This window comes from Cyprinus carpio, chromosome A14 (assembly GCF_018340385.1).
Source record: "Cyprinus carpio isolate SPL01 chromosome A14, ASM1834038v1, whole genome shotgun sequence".
Taxonomy (NCBI): Eukaryota; Metazoa; Chordata; class Actinopteri; order Cypriniformes; family Cyprinidae; genus Cyprinus; species Cyprinus carpio.
In genome coordinates, this window is record NC_056585.1 from 25,461,313 (window position 1) to 25,483,443 (window position 22,131).

Genomic DNA, 22,131 nt, shown 5'->3' on the forward strand with positions numbered 1-22,131 from the left:
ATCAGTGACACAGTATTGCGGATGTCAGCCTTTACCACGCCAACCAATCAAAGGCTTTGCCATGATGCAACTTCAATGAAAGAGTTAGATTAGATTATAAGAGTAGATTATACAAATCAACATTCTCAGCAGAAGTCATATTAGAAGAAAGGTAGTCAAAGGAAAATGATTGATCTAAGCTATAATTCACACAAAAATATAATCATAAATGTCTGCAGTAGGCAAACACAGGTTATCACAGCTATGCTGATATTCAGTGATGAAATCGGCATTTTATTTTTTGGGCATTTTCACTCACAATAAGTCATATTTTATTGGTATATGTCACGGACAAGCACCTACACAGCCACCGATGAGAACTAGATGAATGACTGCATGTGTTAAATTCATGAGCTTTTCACAGACACAAACATGGTTTGATTTTCCTTTCTATCTATATACAGTAAACCGGCAACCAAGCAATACCTTCTTGAAATCTTGCCCTTTCAAAAATTTGTAAAACTAATGCAACTATAGAGCCACATCTAACAGCCAACTGTTACTGTATATATGAAAAAAAAAAAATCCTTTGCGAGATGGGAATTATTTTAGCAACATTTCACCCTTAACAAAGCTAAATCTTTCCAAGTACCCTGCCTTGAAGCATGCAACTCTTGGTTGGAAAACACTGGTTTACAACAAAAGACGCAGTGAGAAAAATCACATTCGAAGAAGAGTCAGAACACAGACAGGCTATCAGTTCTTTAATTAAAACACAGAGCACATAGCAGCTCTCAAGGCCTGCTGTTTTAAATGAACTAGAAAGACACAAAGAGGCAACTCAACAGCTGGACCATGAAACTCATGTTGATGATCAACAAATAAATGAACAAAAATAAGCAATGTGATGCTTCTCTGTTTTTAAAATCAATATTGAATATTTTAAAGATTTAAAATAGAGATATGTTCATTTTCCACAAGGTGAGCATGAATTAAAGACCTACAGCATATGTACAAGGTGGAAATTCATGAAATCACAAAAAGTCAAATCAAATAACTCTGCAATTACAAAAGCTGCAGTTGAGTGCAACTAAAAAAAATACAGTAAATGATAAAACAGTCAATAACTTTGGCACTGCCATCAATATATAGAGAGAATTCATAAAAAAAAATAAAAAAATTAAAAAGAAGAATTCAAGTACCCCAGTAAAAAGTGTTTAACACAACAGCACAAGTATTTTAAAATGAAAGTTACTCAACGTACATACACTTAAATATATATACACTCCTGTTGCTTTGCCTGAACTCAAAATGTTTTGTGTAGAGGTCGATCGATTAATCGGCCGATTTTTGGCATTTTTTAATTAATTGTGCTGTCCCAGACGAAAGATGGGCATCGTGAAACAATCGTGGCGATTTCTGTGATCGTGGCTCCTAATCGGTGGTCCTATGTCGTATAGTGAGAGAGGTTCAAAGACGGCCGTTGTCACAGTCTTGCAACCAAAGATAGCCTACGATAATTTTCTGGCAGTGTCAGAAATTCAGTGCACAGTGTGTTTGCAGTTACGACCCACGTTTACTGACCAACCAGTAAAAATTTGTCATGAAATCAACATGACATGGCGCTAAAACATACAACTGCTTACTTCAAGCTCTTATTCCTTCCTCTTTCTCCGCTTCCACTACAACTGTCAAAGTGTGATTCATTATGCTCTTTTCATTTACCACTAGTGCATATTCTTCTATAGAAATGTGTGTGGTAGCCCGCGAGTCTAGGTGTCATCATCGTACAGTCTACATGCATGTCGTACCCAAGTTTATTAGATCCATGTCGCACAGTGTGACCAGCGATGATCTTATAGGATTGCTAAAATCGTGCAGTGTGTAGAAGGCTTTAAGCAGTTATGAGCAGCAGGCTGTGTAATATGTCTGAAATCTTTTATTTTTGTTATCACTATGGCCATTTGACTTATAGCGGTGTCAAATGTTTCCTATACATTGAGTTATTTCTGACGGCTCGTCACTATATCAAAACATACGAATGTATATTTGAAAAGAACCGACTGTCTTCAGAAAAGTCATTTTTATTTTGTCTTTCCTGTAATGCCTGATAAAGTAGCGTTTGTGAGCAGTGCTTATTTGACTTTTATGAGATGAATGGAAAAAAAAGAAAGAAAATCGGCCAAAAAAAAATCGGCATCACATATCGGCCATCGGCTGCCCTGATTTCTAAATATCGGCATCGGCCAGTGAAAAATCCATGACGGTCGACCTCTAGTTCTGTGTGCTTAACATCATGAGATCTGGAGCCTGTTTTAAAACAATTATATACTGCACACATCTGGACTGAGAACTGGCCTTATGTGGATATTGAAATAATGTTTTATATAATGTATAATAAATATATCAACAGATCTCTCTGCAAGATGACTCACTGATGGCACCTGTTGAATATAAAAGACCTATTTGATGAGTGAGATGGCACTAATAAAAAAAAATAAACCAATGAAACATTACTTAAATATGTAAATCAATAAAAAAAGACTGAAACAGCAGACACTGTGCAGGTAAAATTGTTTCAAGACCACTGAACTGATGTATTTTATGACTGATTGAGACTGAGAGGTACTGGGTGTTGTGTAATTGTGCAAACATAAAACATTCTGTAGCTCGAATGGATTTTCCACATATTTACAATCAAGTCTAGGTTGAGTCTGTGAGTAATATGCAGAAGTAAATAACTCGCTTTTGGTCTTGAAAACAAGAGCCCTAAGAATACAAATACACAGTTCCAAGCAGAAATTACTGTTCACGTCACTTCTTTTCAATTTCAACATGTAGAAACACTCAGAATGAGTAATCAACACGAGAACCTGTTAAGTCTAAATGAATGGGAAAAAAAATACTCACTGAGAATGTTTGAAACACTGTAAACAAAACATTCAAATGAGCAATACAGATATTATCCCATTGATATTCACCATAACATTTGAATAAAAGGCTTTGGCCCAAAAAAGTTTGTAAAAATGAGTTATTTGAAACCAGTGTAACTTGGGAACTCGATTTGAAGAGACTTCAGTGCTGCAAAAACCGAAGGACAAAAACACATAAAAAATCCATGAGCTAGGGACGTTCTGTAAGAGGAACCCCAAGCGGAATTCAGCAGAAATCAAAGGAGCATGTAGTAAGTAAATGATTCAGTGGGTCTGTTCGGCCTACATTTATTCTGTCGCTCTGTCAGCGTTCACAGCAGCTGAAGGTGTGTGCCGTTGTGTCTGCTGCTGTTCCGTGCCACAATCTCCTGGATGGAGATGTACGTCCCCGCCACAAAGCCCACAAAGCCAATGAGACTGATGCCGATGTCCTTGACCATCACCCACAGCTTCATGTCTTCATTATGGAAGGTGATGATTTGAAGCAGGGGAGGGATGATGAGGGCCAGAGCGCTGCTGCTCACGGAGCCCACCAAAGAGATGACCAGGTCAAGCTCCGGGATCAATATGGCCAGAGCACCTGCGGTGAGACAGCAGAGGAACATCATGTTAAACCGCACGACCACTTCCGGGTGTGAGCGCTCCTCATGGTGTTTATATTGTGACATGTTGTAGATGATCGTAAGAGTGCATGTTTTATCCCCATGTGTTTTACAATGAGCAGTCGGTGATAGTAAAGCATAGACTTTTCATAATATGAGTCTGAGTGAATTTCAGGCTTGTTTATAATTAAAAGTCCTGTATTACGCATTGTAAATAAATTATTTTCTTACTTAGTATTTTGGACTTGAGAAGTAAAATGACTTGAAATATTAAGTCTTGTTTTCTCTAAAATTTATTCAAATTTTGTGCCACTGGGGTGAGAAAAATAATCTTAATTCAAAGAGAAAGCAAGATTATTTTTCTTGCTCCACTGGCAGGTATTTTGTCTTTTTTTCAGAAAACAAGAATTAATAAAGTCATTTTGCTTCTCAGGTAAATGTATCTTGATTTAAAAATGTTTAGATATTTTTTTAATGGAAAACAAGAAAAAATACAAAATTTGAAAATCCTTTTTTTTTTCTCTTCATGGTTATTATTGCCATTTTGGTTACAGAATAAACTGTTTATTTCATGTATTTAATATATTAATTTAATTGAAAGTTAACACTTGTAGCTTCTGTTTCTTGTAGCCCGTGACAAAAAGGAAAGACTAATAACTAGCTCTGACCCCTAATTGTTGACTACACATTATTTAATGAAAAGAGGCTTAGTCGACAATAGTTGAATTAGTTGGTTGGTCACAAAAAAAAAAACAGGAAGTAGTGAAGTCACAGAAAAATCTTTAACATGGCTGATAATTATTAATTTATTAATTTTTATGTAATGTAGCCTATAGAGGTTATGTAGCTCCTCCCCCTTTTAAGGTAAAGTCTTATGAATTTATGAATGAACTGCTCGCTTTATAATCTACTGACATTTGTTATGACATACACTTTGTACATTACAATACACATGATAACTTTTGTTAACTCTACAATAAGCAAATCCACTTCACCAGCTAATTACTAATTACTGAAAAAACAAAAACAGAAATTCAAAAGAAAATAAATTCTAATTCTACATTCTAATGACTGTGCGCTTGTTTCTCAGATGCATCAGGTCTATACATAGTGTGTATAGGCCTAATAATAATTAATAAAGAGTTTGCATCCTTGCATCCCTTTATAAAGGAAAAACACATTATTTGATACATTTTCACTGTGCCTCTAATGTTCCTTATTGCGCTCCTTGGGAAAAAAGTAAGCATTAAGCACCAGAGAGGAAAAAATGTAAAAAGCCAGAAGCCGAATGTAATGCTGATGAGTGCTTTTCATGTTGAGTAGAGGACAGTGGTCATGCCGTGTGCTGCTTTGGGAATGAGTTATCTTGATCTGTCACTGAAGGGATTGAAGTGGGCATGGAAAGGCACTGTTCTCCACCAAACAAGCCGCCTCTGATGTCTGACGGCGGGAATACACCGCAGCTTTTAAATCTTCAAACGCTCACATATTCCTGTCTGTTACACACGAACACACACCCACTTCCTGTCACTTCTTATCTTGTAGGGGTTGTCGGCTGCTCACTTTCTTCCCATTTGAGGCACTAGTCTTTTTGAACCAGGATATCTTGTAAATCGACATTAAAAGACTGATCTTTTGAACGCTGTGCCACAACCCATGCTCTCGAAGACCTTGGCGAGCGATCCAAACCGAACCGAACCGGACGACCTGCTTTGTAACATGATGTTTTGAGAGGCCAAATTTTAAGCCCAAAGAAGACAAACTGACCAGAGGGGCTGAGATGGAGGTCACTTTGAAGATTTGAGCGGCACACATCAAACAGATTACAAAGCAGACACAGGTGACAGATTCCCCTCGGGGACTCAGAGCAGAACAAGGCTTTAAAAGCTATTGCAAAGTAAATTCACATTAAGGACAAGAGCTGGATCAATTGATGGATCCTACTAAGCTCGGCTCTTCCAAAAAACTAAATAGTACAGGCCTCCACGAGTCCTCGGCCGGTGACTCATTGTGATGATAGAGAACATAAATTGCAGAAAGATTAGAAACTTTTCTATTGTATGGGTCAATGGCATAATGCTAATTGATTTATCCAGAAACACTTTAAAAATGCAGTTCATACATACAAGATTACAATGACTTGAATAAACTTCTATTATGAGCATGTTTTAATTTCTGAATTATTCTTAAAGTAATAAAGTCAAATAATTCAGAGTGATTTAACTTTTGATATCTTAAAGAAGAAAAAAAGCCTCATTGTAATAGAAAACTCGATTACACTAGACCCATTGCAAACTCTTAAATGTGTTATTTATCAAAGCCAATCAGCTTTAGTAATATTGAGGAAATATATCTGAAGAGGCTCGAGATCCTCTGCACTGAACACTCTGACATCTTGTCTATATTTGTTTGCAGTTGTCATCATTCAGCCAGAAAGATTTCACAGAGCACATGTTTTGGACAACAGCTGGAGCTCGACTGCCACATCTTCACGTCTCTGCTCAATGTTTAGTAATTCATGTCCTTTCCCAAATTTCAGAGATCAAGGCCAGCACTGTATCGGAGACAGCTGCCATCTGTTTCTCTGTACTCAACCAGCCACGTCCACAGTCCTGGAACACTGGCTTCACATCCTAAACAAACCCTTACAAAACACACATCAATTCAAAATTCATTTGATCAAAAATATTTATATGTATCAAAAATACAGAAAATACAGTAATACTGTATTATACTGTATAATCTTATTGCAATTTAAAATAACATTCTTCTATTAGAATATATTTTAAAACATAATTTATTCTTGTGATGCAAAGCTGAATTTTCAGCATCATTACTCCAGTCTTCAGTGTCACATGACCTTTCAGAAATCATGCTAATATGCTGATTTATTATCAATGTTGGAATCATTTGTGCTGCTTAATAGTATTTGGATCCTTACTTTTTTCAGGATTCTTTAATGAATAAAAAGTACGAAAAGAATAGCATTTATTCAAAATTGATATCTTTTGTAACTATACACTACCGTTCAAAGGTTTTTTTTTTTTGAAAGAAATTAAAAAGTGTGTTAAATTAATCAAATGTGCTAGTGAAGACTTATTGTTAAAAATGATTTCTACTTCGAATAAATGCTGATCTTTTTAATGTTTTATTTATCAAAGAATCCTGAAAAAAGTATCACAGGTTACAAAAATATTAAGCAGCACGACTGCTTCCAACATAATAATACATCAGCATATTAGAATGATTTCTGAAGGATCACGTGACACTAAAGACTGGAGTAATGATGCTGAAATTCAGCTTTGCATCGCATAAATAAATTACACTGTTATGTATTTTTGATCAAATAAACGCAGCCTTGATGTGAATAAGAGACTTCTTAAAAAACAATACATTTGATCAGTCAGGCCCATCCTTCGCACTCATTAATTGGACGCCAGGCACATCCCCAGGTCTGAGCGAGATTCCCTCATCCTTTTCAGGACTCACCTCTGGCTCACCTTGACACGTCACTGAAGCCACATCTGCAGTCAGCACATTTCTCCTCTTGGAAAGGAAAATGGCTATGCCTTGCCAATTGAAAGGCTTCTTGATTAATGAGGTCTGCCACTTTATTTAAGCTATTTTTATAAAGGCAATTCTCACACAGCAAGCATTTGATTTGCACACACAGCAACTCTGACAACTGTGCTTAGAGGCAAATTGATTTATGTATGGAAGAAGATGAGAGAAGCCTACTATCAGACCTTTAGAGAAACTCAAAAAGTGTCAAGCAAAAAAGGTGTCAAACTACAGAGGATATAAAAGCTGTTGGCAACGGACATCATTTCCTATTAATCATATTTAACCCCAGAGCACGGTTTCACAGGCTCAGCACAGTATGAAAATCATTATCAGATTCAGCGCATATCAAGCACATTTGCTATATGGTTTAAAGTGGCATAAGCAGACTTTTACTCTTGCTGAAGAAAACCTGAGACTCGAACCCACAACCTTCGGGTTACAAGTCTGACTCTTTAACCAATAGGCCACGACTGCCCCAAAGTTGCTTATAAAATTAATGACACTTTTCCACAGCATACTGCATAATTTAAGGTGACATTCAATGTTTAATAACAATATGTACATATGTTATTTCTAAAATAATATAAATTATACTATTGAAATAATATTTGTTCATCTGTTTATGTTATTATGTGGCATCTACTTATCAAGGCCAGAATCACAGAAACCAATACAGATATTATTAGGCTCTATTAGGCTTTCCCCTAGATAAAATTTGTAATTATTGCATAATATAACAATTAATAGGCCTAAACTGCAAATTATTGGACTACTAATAATATAAATATGGTTTGACTATTATTCAAAAGTTTGGGGTTAATACTTTTTTTTTTAAATGTTTTTTAAAAGGTATTTTATGCTTGCTCAGGCAGTATTTTCTTCAAAAACACAGTGAAGACACAATTTAAAATAACTCTTCATTGCAGCATCATTACTCCAGTCTTCAGTGTTACATGATCCTTCAGAAATCATTTTAATATTGCTGCTCAAGAAACATTTCCTATTATTGTCAATGTTTTGCTGCTAAAGATATCTGTGGAATACCCACTATATAAAGTTAAAAATAACAGCAAAATAAATAAATAAAACAAACAAACATCTTTATTGTCACGTTTGATCAATTTAATAAACCCATTCAAAAAAGAATAATAAAAAAATTTCAAAAAATAACAACAAAAAAAGTTTAACATATACAAAAAAAAAATTTTCAATTAAAAAATAACAACAATTTTTAATTTAAATAGACTTAAAACAATTGTCACATCACATAAACCCGTTATAATGTTTAGTTTTATATAACTTTGCCTTTATTTCATGTAAAAATAACTCTAGATGACACATAAGTTAAAAACAGGATTGATTCCCTTGAAACAACATCATTATTGAAAGTACTGAACGCTATTTCAGGATGAATATATTTATACTCATAACCACATTTAGAGAAGGCAATAAACAACCAACAGCCTGTCTGGTGATTATTAGCCTTGGTGGTAACATTACGAGATAATACAATGCAAACATCACCACAGGACCAGAGATGAGCTAAAATCAGTCTCAAGGCAACAATATTCAAGGCTATATAAATGTTACATATCCTTAGTCTCTTAATTACCAAACGCAGCGAACCTCAGGGACACATTGCACAGTTGTAAACACAGAAAACATATGGGCATATCTGCACTATCCAGCACTCAGACACATCGGGTCAGGCGAGTCCACATTAAGCATTTTGCCTTTGACGACACATCTCTTCCCATCTCTGACAACCAGAACATTGGTTAGATGAATTTGGAGCATGGCCAGGCTAATTTGTTTATTTTATGCTTTAAAAGTTTCAGCGTATTCGGACCACACAAGTGAGATAACTTAATAACAATCCAATTAACATTCACACATGGGGCAAATCCCCTTCTGCCATGTGAAGATATCTAGGGGTGGACTGTGACAAAACTACAAAGGGGAGCACAGATGCTGTGACAAATTGCCCATTATCCCCTTGTGAACAATTCTTGACTGTCAGACAATGACTGTTTGAAATATAAATAGAGGTTCATCACGGGCTCATTGTAAGGAGACGGATGCGGCGGCCTGTATTTGAGCAGTAATGAATGTTTGCGTCAATGAAAAGTAACTTGAAAACACTTGAAGTGTACTACGAATCTCCATGGATGAAATATCTTAAAAAATGTGACTCTATTTATAAATTTCTGTCTTCTGAAGATCACAAAGTGCAACAACACAAACAGTAGGCAGCTGTTGTTTGACACAACACAGGCCTGCATCTCTTTAATGAAAGTTTGATGCTGGCGATGTAATCGATGCGTCCGGATAATTCACTGCTTACGCTTCACACGAGAAGTCAGGATAATATTTTAACATGTGATCCTCAAAAACGTGAGCCAGCATTTATAAAAATCATGCTGTTGTGTATTACGCCTCAAAAGCAAATAAACAGTTGCCTATTACGTTATTACAGACTGGCTGCACAAAGAGATCAGTCTAATGTGAGGAAAATGTATATCAAGGCCTTTGCCCATTCTTGCAAAAATGAATAGAGAAATAAATACATGCATATTGCCAATAACAAGTCCATTGAGATGTTCTCAATGGATGTTTTCAGTCCATTAAGAAGGCCTGTTGTCAGTGGCCATTATACAAAATTAATAAGTTCATCTCAGACATCAATCACAGAATAGCTATTTATTTCTCAGCAGCATATCAAAATGAGCAACTATTACACTGTCAGAGGGACAGAGAAGCACATGGAATATGCTGTTCAGAATAAAAGAGCCTTCAAAGAGGGGAGGGAACACAACATAACGCCTCATTACAACGTCTAGGACAGTTAGTGTCATGAACACTGTGGTATTAGCCATGAAAAATAGTGTGTTTCGGCCTCTCTTATGGCAGAGAAGAAAAACACTATGGTCAGAATGAGAAGAGATAATGAAGCTGAGACTATAATGTCATTATAAATTAAAATATGAGTTGTATCTTAGCTCCAAAAATACTCAAGGAACGCAATGGCAGGTCTGCATGTACCATCTCATCAATGCATAGGTATATGCATAACAGCAGCAAAAAAAAATCTTATAATTAGAATGCGTTTAGTGAATCTGATTTATCATCAGGCTCAAAATTTGTGAGGACTAAAACAGATGCTCATGCATGTCATTTATTTGGACAAGTGTTGGCAGATTTTAATTCACTTTATTTGTAAAGTGCTTTTCATGATACACATTGTTGCAAAGCAGCTTCACAGAAAATAATAATTAATAAGTAATTATGAGTAATTTATCAGTGGTGAATATTTTTGATGGCATCACGGATCATGTCGGGAGATCATATGTTTGTTCAGAACATTTGACTCCGATTGTTTTGTAAACAAGGCAAAGTGTAATGGAGAGGTTGCAAAGAAACATTTGTTGACAGATGAAGCAGTCAGTTGGACTGGATCTGACAGCAGCTGCTTCACAAAATAGAAGTAAATAATTTCATAATGCTTTGTCTGTAAATGATGGATGGTTGTATATGAATAATATTTCAAAACAATAAACTCAAATGCAATAGTGTTGATACTAGGGCTGCCCCTAATAGTTGACTAAATGTTAGTCAATGAGAAGAGGCTTAGTTGACTAAAATTGTATTCGATGGTTAGTCGCAGAAAAAAAAAAAAAAAAAAAAAAAAAAAAAAAAAAAAAAAATATTTCGGACAAACTGTTAACGGTTGCTCCTTGAGGTAAATACAGTATATCGGGTATGAAATCCAAACATTCGCCTATCATTTGTCGACCTCAAATATGGCTTATCATTGAAACGTGTAAGTAGTAGCAGGTTTACATGACCACTCACTCTAACGTTAACTAGATATGCTAACTATCCAAGTGTTTGTAAGAATGTGTAAGCTATTAGAGCGCTACTGCATGACATGCTGGCTTGATCACTGGCATTTTTCCTGATACAAGTGGAAAGAAAATACGCAGTTATTTTTTTGCACATGCAGATAAGAGCAATACATCATTCAAAACTGTCAAAGGTCTACTTGTATTTGTGCTCACTCACAACAACAACAACTAAATGTTGCGCTTTTGTAAAATAAAGAAAACAAACAGCATGTGCATTCTGCCGTCTCAGTCTCTGTGAACTTGTGCGACTCACAAAAATGAACCAAAACTCAGCATATAGGCTACTTGCCTCACAGACTTGAAAAATATATATATATTTTATATTGAAATTTCTACTTTAAAATGAACAAATTCAAATTGAAAACAAATAGGCTACTCTCTGATTCTGTAATAAATCCGTATGAAAGTTGCATTTCTCTCTGAACTCTGAAAACAAAAATACAGGAGAGCATACGGTGATATGGAGAGACACAGAGGAGACTGCTGACAAAGGAATTATTGAGTAAAGTTGTTATTTTTGTTTTCTTCGTTTACAAAAAGTGTTCCCGTCGCTTCATATAACCCAGATAGCAACTACTGATGGCAGATGGAGTATTCTGATGACGACTTTTATACCTTTTATGGACCTTGACACTGTTAAGCCGTGGCCTAATGGTTAGATAGTTTGACTCCTGACCCTAAGGTTGTTGGTTTGAGTCTCGGGCACGACTGAGGTGCCCTTGAGCAAAGCACTGAACCCCCAACTGCTCCCCGGGTGCCTGCAGCATAAATGGCTGCCCACTGCTCCGGATGTGTGTTCACAGTGTGTGTTTGTTCACTGCTGTGTGTGTGCACTCTTGGCTGGTAAAATGCATACCTAAAATTAAGAGTATGGGTCACCATACTTGGCTGTATGTCACGTCACTTTCACTTTATTTACTTGGCAGTCTATGGGACAGTCTCAAGCCTCCCGATTTTCATCCAAAATATCTTAAATTGTGTTCCGAAGTTGAACAGAGCTTTTACAGGTTTGGAACAACATGGGGGTAAGTGATTAATGACAAAATTTTCATTTTGGGGTGGAGTATCCCTTTAATAATAAAAATCATCATCATCATCATCATTCTCCTTATTATTATTATTCAGCTAGATTTTTTCCCCCTAAATTGTGTAACTATGCTTTACATTAAGTGATTATAACCTAAAATCTGACTGTACATTATCCCTCACTTACCAGGTGACAAATGTTATGTACAAATATATACAGTAAGCAGTCAGATGTAAGGAATGATAAGTGGATCTCTTTAAATGATTAAAGGTCAAATCAAGCACAGTATCTCACAAGTCCATATAAGTACTTCTGAGTCCTTCACTCTTTTCTGGATGGCATTTTCAAAGACCTTTGGAGCCGCATGGTTCAGGTGCCTCCTTTTGTTCCAGCAGGACCAAAGGAAGCAGGTTTGGAGCCTCCCCGGGGCTGCAGGAGGTCAATTTCAGCAGCTCCTGAGGTAAAGTAAAGTAGAGGAACACGGCGCAGTCAGAATGCCCTTGTGCTCACGTGTCAGCGTGCTGTCAAACGTTAGCACTGCACTCCTGGAAAAAGCACAGGGCCAGAGAGGGCTCACGCACGGTCCATTCCACTTTCCATTAAGAGTGCACACGGGCACTCTCGCACCCTTGGAAACACAGTAATCCCGCTCTCGTCCGAGCTTTGATGTGCTCTTCTGTGAAGTTGATTTTGAACAGGCTCTCCACTGTGAGAATGGAGGACTTATAGGAAACACAAATGGTTTGATTGTTAATTTGTGTCACACGCCCACTTCATTCCTACGGCTTTCTTCAGGACAAGTTCCGAATTGAACCATTGGGGAGCAAAGCAAACAGAGGAACTATCTGTACATGATTCATCCAAACATGATTCAGGCAGAGGGGATTCTTTGCAAGGTCTTAGACAAATGAAAGACAGACAGCTTCCTCACCTTGATAAATCAAAGCAAGATACAATACTGTGACACTTCCAGAATTAAACAATTTAGAACGCTAAGCTCTAACCGTACTCCAACAATGCTGTTTGAATGCAAAATGCGGATGGTAGCATTTAAAAAAGCACTCGGGACTTTTTTGAAAAAACGGTTTACTCCATTATAAATGTATAATGTATAAATGATTATAATGTAAAACAGATGCTGACAGCTTCAAAAAAGACGGCAAGTGTGAACAGAGCCTAACTTGTATGTGCCTGCCACATGCATACCAAGTGCTTGTAAGGACTAGACAGGAACGATAATGTCACATCTTACAAGTTGCATATGCATGCTTGCTGACATACACAAGAAGATTTTGTTTTTGTTTCTTTTGACATTTAGGAAACTTATTTTTTGCATGTGACACACCAATTACATGCCGACAATGTCATAACAATAGCTTTACAACAAAAACAACACACACACACACACACACACACACACACACACACACACACACAAATAATTTATGCAGCAAACAGAAACACTCAGACATGGCCTCGTCTGTAGTTATAGATGCTCAACTATGCATGTCCATGATCCATTTTTTATTATTCATCTCTTATTTTTACGGTCCATTTCACTGGCACACATGGCTGCTGCAGGACAATACCTCTTAAATTTCTTGGTTATTTTAAACATCGCATATTAAGCTTTATGAGAGAGAGAGTTCTTGGGATTTAGCTTTCTGTTTTGCCTTTGGCATCTCTGCAGCTTTCAAACAGGACACTTTATGCTTTATACATCCCCTCCATAACACACTCAAAAAAGTGAAATTTACAGGTGGTTTACACAAAGTGCAAAGTTAAACAAACTGTGAAATGCATGTTTTGACAATCGCATGCTAATATTAATCAGATAAATGCAGAGGCTAATCCACATAAAGTTGTTTTAAATGTGGCTCTGTCTAGACAAAATTAGACAGAAGGGCATCATAGGCTCCTTAAAGGGATAGTTCAGTGAAAATTGTGTCATCATTTACTCACATTCTTTTGCATCAAATAAGTTATGAGAAATGTTTTAATGGTATTCTATAAAGTTAGAGAGAAATTCTACACATTCTGCAATTCGTGCACAAACGTCCAGACAAAGTAAGTATCACGTGTAATATTTTGTTTTCAAAAGAGCTTCTTGGCTCTCTGTAAGGCTAATGTTGCTAAGGCTACCATTGTCTTTGCTTTTTTTCACTGATGATGCCTTCACATGCTACCAGAATTATCGCAAATAGAAATGTGATAGTGAAAAGTTGCATTTGGAAGCAATGTGAAGTCCCCCAGTAAAACCGTAACATCGGTTTGCCAGAGCATGAGCTCTGGAAGCTCCGCCCTCTTCTGAAAAGGGAGGCGGGAGCACCAGCTCATTTGCATTTAGCGGGACAAACACAAAAACAGCGTGTTTTGCCTCATACCCTAAAAGTGGCACTTTTAACAAGCTATAAAAAAAATGTGGGGGGTATTTTCAGCTAAAACTTCACATACACACACTGGGGACATCAGAGACTTATTTTACATTTGTAAAAAGGGGAATAACAGGGCAACTTTAAGTCTGCTTCGTATGTTTTTAATGCAAGTTGCTGCCTGAGCAGAGCGTTTCAAATCAGTCAAATCAGGATGTTGGCAGAAGACCATGTAACATAGTGTTGTGTACCACTCATAATAGCTTTGTTGCATGATCTAACGTCTACACCCTGTGCTCTTTTCTTCAACCTCAATAAAGGAAAAACATTAATAAGGCTCACAACAGATGAACAGGACAACAACTTTCATAAGACCTCATTAATCTGAAAGCAAACAGCATAAAAAACACTTTACACAACCAGGTCAGTGATCATGAGCCAAAGGACGAGGTAAACTAGGGACTTTAACATCTTTAACATCCTCAGGCCAAATGCTAGATCAATTTAATGTTCTCAACATATTCTTGTTGCCTTAAATATAGCAGGATCTCATTTCCCAGTGATTTTTAGAGGGTGCATGATACCTTTATCTTTATGATACACACGTCTGTTTTTGTAGAGTGACTGATGTTCTTAAAAGGTTTCTTGATTTCAAGAACCACCACTTAACTGCTGCATGTTTTATAACCGCATTCGGATCAAGTATCCTTCAGTTGAGACAGTGGCAAACATAGATGGAGGGCATCATGGCCATGGTCTCTTCTCAGTCTGATAGTTTTAAACTGGATTGACTTCTAAGTGGTGAAGTGACAAACAGTGTGCTGCTTTTTTATCTCCTGCTGTGCATTTCCCCGGCCTTTGGGGTTCATCTAAGTACTGTATACAGCTGGGGTGATGGAGGAGTGTGGAGGGATGTGCAGATCTATAAGCTCACTCATCTGGAGAGATACACCTATACAGTCCCTACTGACACACCAATTACAGCCCAGCCTCAACATCGAAAGACCTTGAGAAGCTCTCACTAGGATCGACAGTTTCAATCTTTTCATCGACAGTTTATGTCTTGAGAGCTAGGGATCTATTAGTTGTTACTAAAGCAGTGTTAAGTGCCAAGATAACTTTATTATTTATACAACAAAAAAAAAATAAACACTATACAAAAAAAAATAATGCAGTGTTAAGTGCCAAGATAACTTTATTATTTATACAATGGCAAGAAAATTAACAGGATGCCAAACAGGATGCACACTACTGGTAAAATATTGGTAGTTTTTTTAAAAGAAATTAATACTTTTATTTACCAAGGATGCACTGAATTGATCAAAAGTGACAGTAAAGATGTTTATAATATTACAAAATATTATTTATTTTGACCTTTTTATTTAACAAAGAATCCTGAAAAAAAAAAGTTTTCCAAAAAAAAAAAAAACATTAAGCAGCACAACTTTTTTTCAACAGTGATAATAATCAGAAATGTTTCTTGAGCAGCAAATCAACATATCAGAATGAATTCTGGAGGATCATGTGACACTGAAGACACAAGTAATGATGCTGAAAATTCAGCTTTAAAATCACTGCCAATTATAGTTCAAATTATATGAAAATATAAAACAACTACTTAAAAATTGTAATGAAATATTTCACAATATTACTAATTAGTTTACATGAGGGTACTATTTTTAAAATATATTATATGGATATTTGTTACTTTATTAAACAGGATGGAATCTTTTAATAAAATAAAGAATTTTCTCCTCCTTCCCTACTAAAAAAAATGACACTTCACTAACCAAAATATCACAACAACAAATAAAAATTACTTCTTCTAATTACATGAAAATAGGCATAATTGTACAAAAACAACAAAAATGAACAATACACTACAAAAATGACACACATCAAAAACAAACAAAAAATCTATGACAAAAATGTCACACAGGAACAATATTGTTGGAATCACTTTCAGAATGATTTTTTTCCCAGCCAAACAAAACAAAGCAAAACATTGGCAATCAATCAGAATCCATCTGATATAAAGGGATTGTTCACCCAAAAATGAAACTTCTGTCATCATTTACTCACCCTGTATGACTGACTCTCTTATGTTGAACACAAAAGAAGATAATTTGAATGATGTTGGTAACCAAACATTTGACGGTAGCCATTGACTTCCATAGTATTTTTTCCATACTATAAACTCAGTGGCTACCGTCAGCTGTTTAGTTACAGTACCAACATTCTATTTTTGTGTTCAACAGAAGAATTTCATACAGGTTTGGAACAACATAACGGTGAGTATGATGAAATAATGATGACAGAAGTTTTATTTTTGGGTGAACAATCCCTTTAAAAAAATGCAAACTGCAAAAGTGGCACCACTCAAACCAAAGCAATGAAAAAGTTTAAAATTCATCCCTATGTCAACATAATTAAAATGTTATAATAAAATAATTTTAAAGCTATTAAAAAAAAAAAAAAAAAAAAAAAAAAAAATTCCCTTTTATGGAAAGAGTGTATATAATATAGCATGTGCCATTTCCATGTCAAAACACCATGCATTTGCACAAACAACTAAAAATAATTGAACTCAAAAAGAAGCAAAGATAGAAATTAAGTCATTACTACCTCAAAAATGTTTCAATACAAAAACACAAGCCCTAAGAGTTTAATTAGCTCTTATAGAGAATCGCTCATGACATGTCAATTAGCCTTCGAAAAGAGTACATCAGTCCCAGCTGAAATACACACAGCCAGAACCAAACTATTCAGCTTTAAGAGGGATGAACAGACAATATAAATGCTGCTGGCTGCCCTTAACATCCACGCTTCAGCAACTGCTCTCGTTCTGGTGAAAGTGGAGGAGATAACTTGCTTTAGCTATTGTCTCAGAGTATCGGTCTTGGTGTCACTTACTCTCCCTGAAACGGAAAACACACTTTTCCTTTGAATCTGCATATCAATCAAATTGTAAAGAATGATAGAGCCTAAAAGAGGAATTAGGAGAAAAGAGGAAAGCAGCATTTGCAAAGCATTTATGTATTGGCAAGCTGGTATGTGTTCCTTTGAAGTCTGGCTTGATCAAATCACAACATGAGAGCCTGAAAAATGGCAAATAAGTCTTTAATCCGTTTTCATTTTTCTGTACACCAAAACCTGAACAACTAAAACTAAGCACAGAGAGGAAAATAAAACATCAGATCAGTCCAAAATTAGTCTTAAAAGATTATCAGAAATACTGAAGCAATTAAAGTTGTTTAAAAAGAATAATCGCAACACAAACTGCAACGGCTCATGAATTTATAAGAACTGATATGGCATGCAAACTAAACTTTATCAGTGTGTGTCAGATGATTTTTCAAGTGAATTGGGATTTTACACTCTGCATATCGCTTTAAGGCATTTAAATCTTTAAACTGCTTGATTAGAAGCAATGAGCAATCTGTCCCATTTCTGCAGAGTTTGAACTGAACAAACCAGGACAGTTTCCTACAAAGCTGAAGAATCTCTCATTTAAACAAAGACTGACTTTCTTTTGTGTTGTTAAAATAGTTCACCCAAAAAAGTGAAACTTCTGTGAGAATACTCACTCTCATGTCGTCCCAAGCCTGTATGACTTACTTTCTTTTTCGAAACATACACAGAAGTGTGACACAAGATCTCAGCTGATAGACAGGAGTAATGTGGATTACTGTGATGTTTTAATCAGCTGTTCAGACTCTCATTCTGACGGCACCCATTCACTGCAGAAGATCCATTTCTGACCAAGTCACGTAATGCTACATTTATCTAAATCTGACAAAGAAACAAACTCATCTACATTTTTGATGGCCTTAGGGTGAGTACCATTTTTGGGTGAACTATTCCTTTAAAACATGTGACAACCTTTAAATATAGTCCTTGTGACAACTTTCCATTGGAAAAGCTAACCTACATGGATTTGGATTTTGTATGTAGACGTGTTTCTGGCATGTATATATACAGTATGTGTATGTTCTGCAACCAATCACTACTTTTGAAGTGATGCGCTCTTTTGCGCAAGCAGCTCTATAAACTAATTCTGTATGCCAACTATATGTCAGTCAGCAGTGAAGCCCTTGAAGCACAAAGGATCAGTCCTCTTGCCAAACAGTGTTCTTATCTTCTGACGTTATTCTCTGCGACACATGCTTATTGCATCCGCACTATCAGCACAGCCCAGCCACTGCTGGCCTTTGATGGATTCTACATACACTTGTGATCATACGAGGAGAAAGAGGAGCCTCAGCTCTGCACACTATATGAAGCACTCTACCTACTCTCTGGAGATCTTTGAATCAGATGTCACACGCTGTACACTCTTGGTCTCTTCATCTCCAAGACAAAGGCACTGTCAACTACATCCTGTCTGCCCTCAATGAGCCAATGCAGAGAGCCTCCAGTGTTTGATTTTGGATTCAGAATTAAAAAAGGAAGGAACTGACTTAAGACTCTAATGCTACAGAGTGAATATTGATGAAAATTGCTGAGCAGACAGAAGACCGACAAAATTTATAAAACACAAACACTAAGATAAACACAATTTACTGAAAAAAAAAAAAAAAGTTACAAATATTTTCATGAGTTGGAAAAAAAAAAAGGCTGAGGTAAGAGGGGTTGTTTGCAATAAAAAAAAAGTTTGAAAATACAGCATGTACAAACACACACACACACACACACACACAAAAAAAAACTTGTCAATATTTTTTTTGGTTATTTAATTTGGGATTTTTAAAGTTTTCTAGTAAAATTATCTAAACATCCTTAAAACAAAGTCAAATTGCATAGTAATAATTGTGTTGATGTATAAATCTTGAATAAGTTGATTGGGGGAAAAGATTGGGTCTTGTTTTTAGGCATAACCTCACTTTTGTTTGCATGTTTTGGCTCAATGACCCATTAAAACATAGCATTCATGATAAAAAAAGGCAAAAACCTTTTAACAAATATAATTTGCATTTATTGAAAGTCAAAAAAACAAAAAAAAAATTATTGTCGTAAAAATACAGAACTAATAACCAATAAAAAAAAAGTAAAAATATTTCAACTACTTTTAAAAAGTAAAAAAAAAAATAAAAGAACTAAAATGCACAATTTATTGCGGTTTGGGGCTCTGCAAGATTTTTTTAACAACTCACCAAATTTGCTCTAGAATCAAAAATACAGTAACATTAAGAACAGTAATATTATTCAATTATTTGTACCATTAGATTAATATCTGTTTTGCAAGAATATATTTTAAAAATGAAATTTATTGTGGTGATCAACGCAAAATTTTTACATGATCCTTCAGAAATCAATTCTAATATTTTGATTTGCTGCTCAAAAACTTTTCTGATTATCATCACTGTTGCAAACAGTTGTGCTGCTTAATATTTCTCTAGAATCAGTGATACATTTTTCAGGATTCTTAGATTAATCTTTTGCAAGATTATAAATATCACTTTTGATCAACTGAATGCATCCTTGCTGAATAAAAGTATTAGTTTCTTTCTAAAAAATATATAAATATTTTTAAAAATCTTACTGACACCAAACTTTTGAATGGTACTACATTTTTTGAATAATTAGTTTTTAAAAACAAAATCACAATTACAACGATTCAACATAAAAAAATTTCTCAAGTAAATAACTGTGACAGAAAGGACTGTCAACTCAATTACATTCAAATGCATCACATTAATCAGACAGATGAACACACCATGACAACTGTGACAGAAAGGACTGTCAACTTAAGTGTATTTGTTGGCCTCACAGTTTTGACCCAAAGTCAGTGACATTCAAATGGAGGGCGTGATGAATGGCTAGCTGAAGACCGTCTGAACTAAATGGTCAGTGGAGCATCCAGCACTTTGTCAAAGTATCATTCTGAGGAAATGACAACAGATTGTGGTCGGCACAAGCTTTGATTAGGTACTCCTGGACATGCCCATTTGTAACTGCCCGACGTAAAGCATGACGAACTGTGAAGGTGCTTTAATGGCATCTTCACTAGAGACTCGCATCCCGTGTGAATCGGTGTGATTAATATTCAGAAAGCTGATCAACCCACAATCAAGCCTTACACCCTGTAACTGATAATAAGGAAAAAGAGCTGCACACAAACTCATCCACATGCATTACATTTCACATCACAGCTAATGCATCACATGACATTTTCATTCACTTCTATTCCCAAAAAGCCAAATAAAAACATCAAGCACAATGCCTTGGGTGATTTAAACTTGAAAGGCCCCTGCCGCCCATGTCGCCAGTGACAGTATCACATGGGAGATCGCAAAAAAACAATGTTTACAATGCTCAATTTAACTAATAACCAAATATAATCTTGCAGCTGTACATCTGACTCCATGCCAACACAACAATCCTGACAATTTTCCCTCCACGCTTGAAAGCTATTAACATGAGCGCTGAAATGGTCCCTGCGAATACTGCTTTAATGTTTCTGATTTAAACCAGTTCAAAGCTACTAGGTCGACACAAGAACAACAACACAGAAAAACTACGAGCATACTGATTTCTCCAGTTCTTCATACAGTCCTTTTCAAACATTAACAATTATTTTTTTTCCCAGGCATGTTACACATTGTCAGATAATAGATGTACAAACGCAAATTTCCCGAAAACTGTCAAGAATGTGTTTGGGTCATATTTTACCCCAAAAATCGAACAAAATAATAAATAAAATATCTAAAAATTGCACTTTTGTTCAAAACTTTGGGCTTTACCATGATAACCGTGATGTTAAAGACTCGAGTAATTCTATGGAAGCATGTTTTTGAAAAAAAAAAAAAAAAAAAAAAAAAAAAAAAAAAAGGTAGTTTTAGAATTTTGACAAAAAAAAAAAAGTCAATTGTGAGATATACATAAAGATACATAAAGAACCTTTTTTATTTTTACATTTTATAGAATTCAGCTTAGCCTTGACAGTAATAAATTATATTTAAAACATATATCTAAAAATAGAAAAATAGAAGACTTCTTTTAAATTGCAACAATATTTCACAGTATTCCTGTTTTTACTTTAATTTAAATCTAACAAATGCAGCCTTGGTGAGTATGAAAATCATATATGAATATATTCTACCATCTAAATGATTTGTGCATGTTTACATATTTTTTAAATATATTATTATATGTTCTTGACAGAAGTTTTACTCAAAACTGTAAGACAGAAAAGTGGTGTAAATAAATGTTGGGTAAATGATAAATAATTAAAATGAAACCCAGCAGTAACATGCATTAATATGTAACCTACATGTTTTGTCCTCATGTGACACCTGAGATTATGTAAAGTATATTAAGATTAATAAGATGCTCATGTAAGTGGGAGAATGCATGATTTCCTTCATTTACAGATAAAGGGGCACACGTTCATGTTCACTACCCAACCACCCTAAGCGACCCACCTCCATCGTGCAATCAAAACACAAACCTCATTCCCAACACCTCATCTGAACATCTATTGCACGGTTGAGTCACATGCGGAAAACATTCGCTGTTGTGTTCAAGGTCCGGCTTATTTCAGAAAAAGTGACAAAAGGTAAAAATAGACTTCTAACAATGACAAATGCTCTGTGAAGTGGCTGAACAACCTTGAGCCACAATTCGACAAGCGCATGAACGCGTGCAGAAGTAAATGAGCCATTGAAAACGCTCCTGATTTTTGACGCAAGCGGCTCAACGGCTGATGGTTTTAGCTGAAAGACTGCTGGAGTGAAGAGGTTTTTGGTT

General features: G+C 35.7%; 1 protein-coding gene across 1 annotated transcript in view; it reads right to left on the reverse strand.

Moving 5' to 3' along the window:
* Positions 1 to 2,457: 2,457 nt before the first annotated feature.
* LOC109101961 (proton-coupled amino acid transporter 1-like) overlaps positions 2,458 to 22,131 on the reverse strand; it is a 32,738-nt gene continuing 13,064 nt past the window's right edge. Inside the window, exon 12 of the mRNA XM_042770358.1 lies at positions 2,458 to 3,492. Within this exon, the coding sequence (XP_042626292.1) occupies positions 3,224 to 3,492 (269 nt within the window). The 3' untranslated portion in view covers positions 2,458 to 3,223. The remainder of the gene's footprint in view (positions 3,493 to 22,131) is intronic.